This window comes from Halyomorpha halys, unplaced genomic scaffold (assembly GCF_000696795.3).
Source record: "Halyomorpha halys isolate HHAL.00 unplaced genomic scaffold, Hhal_1.1 Scaffold2.1, whole genome shotgun sequence".
In the NCBI taxonomy this organism is placed as follows: domain Eukaryota; kingdom Metazoa; phylum Arthropoda; class Insecta; order Hemiptera; family Pentatomidae; genus Halyomorpha; species Halyomorpha halys.
In genome coordinates, this window is record NW_027111560.1 from 478603 (window position 1) to 488337 (window position 9735).

General features: G+C 29.0%; 1 protein-coding gene across 1 annotated transcript in view; it reads right to left on the reverse strand.

Moving 5' to 3' along the window:
• The window catches only part of LOC106682689 (carcinine transporter), a gene marked incomplete in the record, with an annotated part of 54391 nt that extends 46424 nt beyond the window's left edge, over positions 1–7967 (reverse strand). Inside the window, 1 exon segment of the mRNA XM_067049597.1 lies at positions 7583–7967. Coding sequence (XP_066905698.1) covers positions 7583–7800 — 218 coding nt within the window.
• Positions 7968–9735: the final 1768 nt, after the last annotated feature.

The following is a 9735-nucleotide window of genomic DNA, read 5'->3' on the forward strand; positions in this document are numbered from 1 at the left end:
GTGTTTCATTGACCGCACCCCCAACCATCTTCTCCTCATTTATCATCCACGGTCAACTATCTCTCATAATTATTTGTTTCCAAATTGTTTAATGTTCCTATTTTTTTTTTTTTTTGTTTATGGTGACAGTTCTCGTTTTGTTACAATCATAATTTTTTATCATTAATTTAACAGCTAACAGTTATCACGGCTAGTTTTAATATTAACACTTAAAAAGCACTCCCATGCTTGCCATACAACAGATTTCTGTGTAAATGGGCCTTTAGGTCAAGTTCGGTGTTGTTTTCCCAGAACCTCTTCCGTACTTAATCGAATTTCACATCGATGTACCCAACTTAGGTAGCCGTGAGAAGCTCTTAGTACTTTGAGGTAGAACAAGATAATAAGGTTAATGAAAGTTCACGAATACGCTTTGTAAATTAGCATATGAAATATAGGAGCCGATAATCATTTTGTTTATGCCAAACAGAAAAGTAATGATTTAATAGGGGTATTCATGATGTTGTGTTAAATGTTAAATGTTTTACCATGTTAAATGTTATAACTATAAGATTGTGAGCAGCCCTATTTGAAGTCATGTTAAACGTTAAATGCATAAGAGCCCCTAACGGATTTTCTCAGCAACTTGTTGTATAAGCCTTTATGTTTATTACCTTCCTTCCAGACCCTCATGTTATTGTTTACTTCAGTTTTGATTTAAGTAATTAATTACAACATGACTAGAGTGAGTGAAAAGTGGAATTTGTGTGAAAGTTTAGCTTATGAAATGAAATGAAAAAATAACTTTATTCTGGGATATATGTCCCCTAAGAATAATTACATGGTTCATATAGTGAGATTTTTATCTGGGGAGCGTTTACAAATTTTCAGATAGTAGAATGAAATTACATTGTTTTTTTTTTTTACTGTTTTTCCTCAAATGCATCGTTAAAATTATCCATTCTGGTTTAATAACAGGGATATGAATACCACAAACACACGAAAAAACTGAGCTGTCACAACAACAAAAATGGCGGCGATCTCAACTGGTCTATTGTGTGACGTCATTCTCCATTTAACAGACCAAGTAACAGACTCTCAGGCATGTTAAATGTTATTTCGTTTTACCACGGTAAAAGAAGGCAATTTTTTTCGATTTAACATGAGTTTTTCCATTTAACACACTTTAACATGTTAAACCAAAGATCATGAATACCCCTAATAATACATTTATATTTTAAGTAATGTGTGATCTGATTTAATTTAATTCATAGGACAATCAGTTAAAAGCACATGATGGGAGGGGAGGGGGGGTCTGTATCAATAAGGAAGTGGCTCCAATTTTGACCGTTTTTCGGTTTCACCAGATTCCAAGAAAAAAAATTAAATTTTTTTTAATAATTCAAAATGTGAGTATTCCAGATTTCATTCCCAACATTTTGCTTGATTGCTGCATTTCTACTTGACTTCATAATGCAAGAAGAGAATACAAAAACAAAAGTATTAAGTTATACAAAAGGCAAACCTATTCATTTCACAATATTATACAGTATCATTGTATCTTATGTCATTTTTACAATTTTAGTCACTTTTAAATATAGCTCGCTTTTTCCCATCTCCTCTTCTCTTTTCAATTAAATGTTTCAAATGTGATATAGGACCGTCGCTAAATCGGGGTTTTAGTGGGGTGGGTCGGCCAAGAAGGATTGCCTTCTGATAATTTTTGTGTTATGATCTCCCTCGAAAGATTGTGACTTATCGTACATCGACCAACACTCGCTATATTGTCTGTTTGAAAAGTCAGATACGTAAGACTACAGATGGAGGGCGGAAGTGGAGGGTTTCGTACCGTGTTTTAATTTCAGGCCTTTTTTAAATATTGCTCAACTTAACTATCTTAAATCTCCTCTTCTTGTTTTAAGGAAATATTTCAAAAGTGGCCGAGAAAAAATAAATAAAGAGTAACTTTTGAGCCTAGTTTCATAATGAAATCTAATAGTATTAGTTCATAAATACAAGTACTAAACCTAGTATTTATTTTTTCTTATTGGAGATGACTATTAGTAATATTATAGGACTTTAAAAAAGGTGTAAAAGTACAAGTTATCATTGTACAAGTGAGTGAAATTGTACTGATTACAAACTTCAAGACTTATAGTATTAGTTTGTACTATATTATGAAACATGGTCCCTAGGGTTACTCTTAGTCGGTCCGATAACAGTGACAAAAATTAACTAAGAACATGTCATAATAAAAAAAAAATGACCGGACAATCTGACGTCATTAATTTTTGACACGAGATGACTTCATCAGTGATATACACTAAGTACGTCGAAAATGACGGCCATCGATATGTAAAAGGACATAGTATTTTCCCATTACAATATAGACATTACAAGATAGAATCCTATTTATCCTGCTGTTTAGGTTAGGAACCCAATGATTTAAATTGCCATCCTGCAAACCACAAAGAGCTCTTAGGTAATGGCATCTTACCATTAGGTCATTAGGACTGTTCCAACACGAGTCGTAACTACCATCAAACGTATTAGTAGAACGGTTTTCCGTTTCAAACCCAACACTCTAATTCGATAGTAGTCAAAAGTCGTGTTGGAACAAGGCAATTTTTATTAACATTTTGAATTTTGGAAAGGTTAATGTATGCTAGGTTAACTAATCTTTTAAAATATTACTATCCAAATACACGCATCATTATACCATTAATTCAGAAAAACATTTAATCGACTTAAATATTTCAATCATCATCTTCTATAATCAAATCATTTATTTATTTTAATTTAATTACTAAGCTTTAATTTTTAGTAATAATAAAAAAATTTAATTTTTAGACCTTACGTTGTAATCCAAAACCACCTACCTCTATTTGGAATTTTATTGTTTATTTAATTAATAATAAATGAATGTGGCTATATTCATTAACATTGCAGTCATTTAAAAAAAAAAATAGATAAAATCAAACATATGTAGAAAATACAACGATAAAAGTCATTTATTTAAATTTATAAATTATATTGATTTGTATATAATGCATTGTATTCCAAAACCGCGTACGTCAATTTATTTGCAAATATTTAATTTTTTTTATTTGTTCAATTAATAATTAATGAATGACTATACTCATTAATTAAAAATAAAAACAATCTAACATTTGTCGAAAATACAACAAAAAGTCATTTCATTAATTTTATAAATTACATCGATTACTCTATGAAGCATTCCAAAATCATCAACATCCAATCAAATATTTATTTTTTAAATTTCTTTAATTAATAATAAATGAATGGCTATATTCATTACTATTGCAGAAGTTTTTAAAAAATATAAAAAATGCAAATTTTAATTTTTTTAAATTTATTTAATCAATACTAAATGAATGGGTATATTAATTAACATTGCAGTAACATTTAAGAAATTTTAAAAATCAAAAACATTTGTGCAAAATTCGACAAATATTTTGAAAAATAAATTGTTGTAGGAGCACATATATTCATTTTCAAATGTACATGATTTTTATTTATTTTATTAATTATATAGTACTAAAACTGCTAATTAAAATTAAGAACTTCAAAATTTGGAATACAAAGCCCCATAACTATTTCAGCGTCATATATCTTCCGTAGTTCAGCTTTCTTTATACCAAGTCATCGAACATAAAGTTTTTTTTTTTTTTTTTTTTTTGTCGAAAATTGATCATCGAAAATTAATAAATTAGTCATTGGTAGTGTTTATAGAATTAAATGTTATTCGATAATTGGTTTTGCGATGAATCCATATCCATAAATTAATACAAGTTTTTAGATGCCATTTTAATTTTGAACTTGAATAAATAATCATTCATACTACGTCTATTAATTATCGTAAATTGTTTTAGTTTTTTCGAACTCCAAAGTATTTTTATTTTATGAATTATATTACAAGCAAATGTAAACTTGTTCTAAGAACAACCAACTAGATTATTGAATAATCGTAAGTAACAGGTTATTCATTCATGTAAATATTACTTTTTTTTTTACGATGAGGAAGATTTTTTAAAAAAAATAAAAGTGACAGTTTTTTTTATTTATCTGATCTCCTTCACCAAGATCCCTTTAAGTTAAAAAAAATTTATTGATGATATGAAAATTGTATTCACTGAAATATTGTAGTTACATATTCCCAAAAGTTCAGTGAAATGGTTCGGTTGTTGAAGATAATGATGCCCGTTCTTACAGTTATATCTTAAAAAAATGTTTAATCGACGCAAATTGGATCCAATAATCCAGCAGAAAATCCCGACCAAAACACTCCAAATCACATAAAGGCAAATGAGAACTCATAAAATGTCGACTGATTATTAATTTTTCGGGGATTAGTTAAAAATAGAATTTTATTCGATTATTAGTTTAGCCGGACCATCTTACAAAGAAGAAACTTTGCTTTTTGTTTTGTCTATTTATTTTTTTTATTTTCTAAATTTGGTATTCTATCAATAAATCCAGTAGGGTCGCCCGTAGCTCTGTGGTTAAGACACAGTCTTACCAATTTGATGTCTATTGGCGGTGCCGGTTCGAATCCGGCCTGGGACGTTGACTTTTTTCATTGAGTGGCGGTCCCACAAAATGAAGAACTTTGACCCCCAACCATGGTCAGGCAGTATAGGACTCCTATGGGAGTCTTGGCCGAAAAAAAAAATGGAGTAAATAACAATATTTGACGTACTACATCTAAAAGGATTTTGAAGCTCTACTAACCCTTATCGGTCGTAGGTCACGTGAGAGGTGAAACGGCTAAATACGTTGAAACTGACTTCAATTTCAAGTTTTTTGGTAAACATATAAGAACAATGATTTTCCCTTATGGTTGATATGTTACGACAGTTCACTGTCAAGCCGTTTACATTTAACAGTTAATGTAACTGTTAGTCCTCTTAAATTACTTTTACTATAAACGATCACACTGGACTCATTGCGATCATGACTGTTAAACTGTCATGATAGTGATTGCTGTCATGACTATAATTATCAAATAGTACTGGCTATCACTTTTGCCACAATAACGGAAACTGTCAAAGCGTAAGCTATGCGATAGTTAAAAGGTAAAAGTTGCTTCACTGACATTACTTGTACTTTCAACTATCACGCCAGAGCTTGTGCGATAGTACGATCATGACTGTAACAATCATACAGCTAAAGTTGTAACAATTCATCAAAAACGGGTAAAGTGATGAGTATTTATCTGGTAAAACAGGTTCAGATTTTCAAGGTGCTGAGCGGATATTTTTACTTTTCGGGAGAATCTTCAGTTATATATCACTACTTTTTCTAAATAAATAATTATTTTAATTTTATATATGTAAATATATAAATTTCTAACAAAAACTTTATTCTTACAAGAGTGAAATATTTTTGTATATATACCGGACCTTGGGAACCATGTTTGCCCGATATTTTGTTGATGCCCTCAAAAGAAAGAGTATTTCACAACAATCAACAAAAAAATAATAATAATTACTTGTAATAATAACCAAATATTATTTAGTCTAAAAAAAAAAAGATTCATTTTATATTTTTAATTAGATTTATAATTAATTTTTTCATTTTTGTTTTGTAAACAGAAAATTTGCTTAGTAAGTTTTGAGATGTTTATAATTTACTAAATTTATTGTATTAAAACAAAATTTTTTTAAAATCTTGAATTAAGACTCAAGATACTCTGTGGTTTATTTAGCACCTCTAAACAATAAATACATGATTCAACAAAAAGATTTACATTTACATAACACACATTAACATTTTGTATATTAGTTTACATATATTTTGTTGTATTTTTTCAATTTAAATTATTTAAGTATTCAAAACATTTTTACCAAAGGCATTCTTGTTAAAAAAAAGTAATTTATCTAAATATATTCTTTTTTTTTTTTTTATATTTAAAAGAAAATTGGAGGAGAATAACACAGCCAACAATTAACAACAAAAAAAGGTGTTTATATTATTATTGTATTTTTATTGTTTACATCGAATTGTAACCGAAATCTTTATTTGTTACTTACAAAGTTTACTTTTATAATAAACTAGAATGATGCTTCGTATTTTTTATTTGTTACTGAATAACTCAAAAACGCTGTGCCTGATAGAATAATCTTCTCATATTCTTTATTAAATTGATTACATTTTTTATAATTTGAGACCAAAATGAGCTCTGTATGACCACAACTTCATGGGTTTGAATAAATTGACCATTGTCTTAAAAAAAAAAAAAATCCTTATTGTCTCTTATTTTGAGAAATATCTACATCTTTATACAGTCAAGTAAAATCTAAAATTCGGTATGCATTTTAAATTTATTACAATTATAATTGAAAAAAAAAATTTCAGGAAGATTATTGATTGACCGTGTGTATAGATGAATGGAATATGGTCCGGGTGCGGTAAAAAAAACTCAAATAGTAGAATTATACTATTTTATTGAGCCAACGTTTCGCCCCACGTTGCAGGGCTCCGTCAGGGCTAAAAAAGATACAAACACTTTGAGGCTCAATAATATAATTATCTACTAATTATATAAATATAATAGTATAATTATCTACTATTTGAGTTTTTTTTTACCGCACCCGGACCATATTCCATTAAAAAAAAATTCAATAATTTTCGTTTTCAGTAATTTTTAAGAGACCGAACGAAGAGACGAAATGGAACTAAATATTCTTTTTAGTATTTGAAATGAAAACTAATTTAAATTTACATTAAATTCATTCTATTCGACTGTTTTAGTAAAACGAATATTTTTTTACGAAAATTTCACGAAACAAGAGCCAAATTTGGTGAAGATCAAGCATCTGTGTGATATTCGAACAAATGCCATTCTAGCTTCACATTGTAGTTAATTCTATCAATTTTATAACATTACGACGCGCTATTCTGTCAAGTAATTTAGTTTCTACAAAAGCAATCTTTCTAAGTAATAAATGTAATAGATTATCATTATAATTCGACAGAATAAAAATATACAAAATATTGTAGGTTGTTGGCTGTGTCATTCACGGTCAAACTTTTTTTTTTTGTATATATTAACAATAGATTTAATTTAAATAAATTAACTCTTTTTTAAGAGGAAAGCTTTTGAAAGAAATGATTGAGAATAATGAAATAATTTAAATAAGCACATTTGTTTGCGTTTATAATTATAAATTATATGTATACTGATTTCTGAGATGTTTAATCTATTCTATTTAGATGGAATATTGATAGTTTAAGGATTCTAAATAAAAAATAAGTTTGAATTTTTCGATTCTATACATTTTTGTTTTTATCTATTGTTTAAATTTAGTAAAATGCTAAAAACCTAAAAAAAATAAATTACCAAAAAAATGTTTTTGTTTTAATGATTGGTGGTATTAGATGAATGCTATTATTAGAATAAAAGTCATTTATGTGATATAATAATCTATCTTCTCTGGAAAACTTTTGTTTCAACTACTAGTGTTTTGTTTTAACCATTCATTTGTTCATAATAAGCTTGGTGAACAAATTTGTTTTGTATATATTTTGTACCTGGTTAACTCTGCTAATAGATTTTTATCTTTGAATACTCCCGACTCACCTTTGTTCTAGAGGCAAGTGGTCCAGCTCTGGTATTCTGCACCAGTGCTTCTCCGGAACGAGGGTGATAAAGATCTGGACAAAGTACACGCAGGCGACGGCAAAGGTAAACGGTATCATCATCAAAAAAAGGAGCTTCTGGTATATACCGAATTCTCCTACGTGGGGCAACAGGTCGTCGAAGTCAGCGACTTCTTGTGTCCTCTTTGACCCTTCCATGGCGACGGAGCTCTTGCGACTCTCGGATCTGCGCTACGACTAACCTCCCCTCCAACCCGGGCCCGTTCATATACTCCACATGCCACCCCACTCGCCCCTCCGGAACAACCACCAGTGTCCAATCCAATTTCCAGATCATTTCATTCCTCTTTTCCTTATAAGATTTATTGCCGTATAATAAAAAGTTGCATTCGTATATATTTTGAAGGAGATGCAACTTTCTATTGTGACTGAAGGATAAAGCTGAATTGTCAATGTCTTAATGGTTTGTTCTAGTCTAAATCAATATAATCCAAACTTACGATATCTATATACCTCTGATCTTCGTCTAATAATTGTAACAATCAGTACTCCTTGTCGAAAAAAATTATAAAATTTTTGTTTACTACATGAACATTATCTTGTTGATTGAAAATATAATTCATTCATAATAAAATATACATAAAACTATTAAATCGTATCATGTATTGCTCAGAATAAGTTATTTATGATAATACAGCATATCATACAAATTTGGTTTCAAATAATATAAAATGCTATCAAATTTATAAAAAATACGAGAAGCTATTATATATTTATTTTTTTACCTATACTTTTAGTGCTAGTAGATACCTACATGTCTTATCGTTCCTGATAGTACAAGAGGAGAAAAAAGGCAGTTATCTCACCCCAATTTTTTATTACTTTAATGAAAACTATGTATAATTACTAGTCAAAATTGATGAGTCTGCCAAGTATAGGTAGGGGGAATACAAAATGGCGGCTTTTTCAAAGCGATAAAAAAACCCAATTTTTCATTCGAAACTCTATATGTTAAAAAATAGGAACAACACAAGAAAACCTAAGAGAACGTCATTCAAAGAAGAGTAAATTTGCAAAAATATCAGCCCTAATAGAGTTATTTACGTTTAATAGTTTTCAAGATATAGCTTTTTAAAAAGCAACATTTCATAAAAATGTTGTATGGGACGTACTGAAAGATCAGTAGTTAATGAATTTATTTTGAAAAATTTATATCTCAAAAACCATTTGACGTACAGATGTCTATTAGCACTCAAATTAAAGCTATTTTAATGAGCTATAAAGTAGTTTATGATGTTTATCTTCGTAGGAGTAATAGTTTACATGAAATTCGCAAGTTTACATGAAATAAATTAATTTATAGTTGTTCGGACAAATTTTCATTTGCTAAATTTATATTCATATGTGAATATCATAAAAACTACTACTCCTACGAAGATAAGTGATAAGTGACTACATTATAGTAAGTTAAATTTCATTTATTTTGAGCGTTAGCAGACATATGTACGTCCTCTGGATCTAGAGATATATTTTTTCAAAAATCCAACATTTTATACCAACAACTAGAAATTAACATTTTATGAGTTTATTTTATCAAATATCATAAAAACTACTACTCCTACAAAGATAAACATAATTAACAATTTTGTAGTAAATTTAACTAGCTTTAATTGGAGCGCTGGAAGACATCTGTACGTCCAATGGTTGCTGAAATGAATTTTTTCATAAATCAAACTTATTGTCGGAACAACTAGACACTATACTATCATAAAGTATATTCTACACTAAGTGTAACATTCCAAGTCTACAATAGGCTCTAAATTAGAACTTGTTTATTTTTGTTTTAAATAATCAAAGAGGAAGATTTTTTAAAAATTGGTTCTTTAAGCCCTGTTAAATTATTTATATAAGGAACCTTGCTGATATTAAATACTATTTAACTGTACATTGAAATAGTTAGTTTAATTAAAATCGTTAAGAGTCGTTTTTAAGAAAATAATAACTCAAACTTATGTAAGGATAGCAATGGTATATCCTACCCTAAACAGAAATTCCAAACTAAAACCAGAAACAACTGTTTTTACATTTAAAACAATCCTCAGGCCACTGCTGATGTACGGCTGTGAAGTCTGG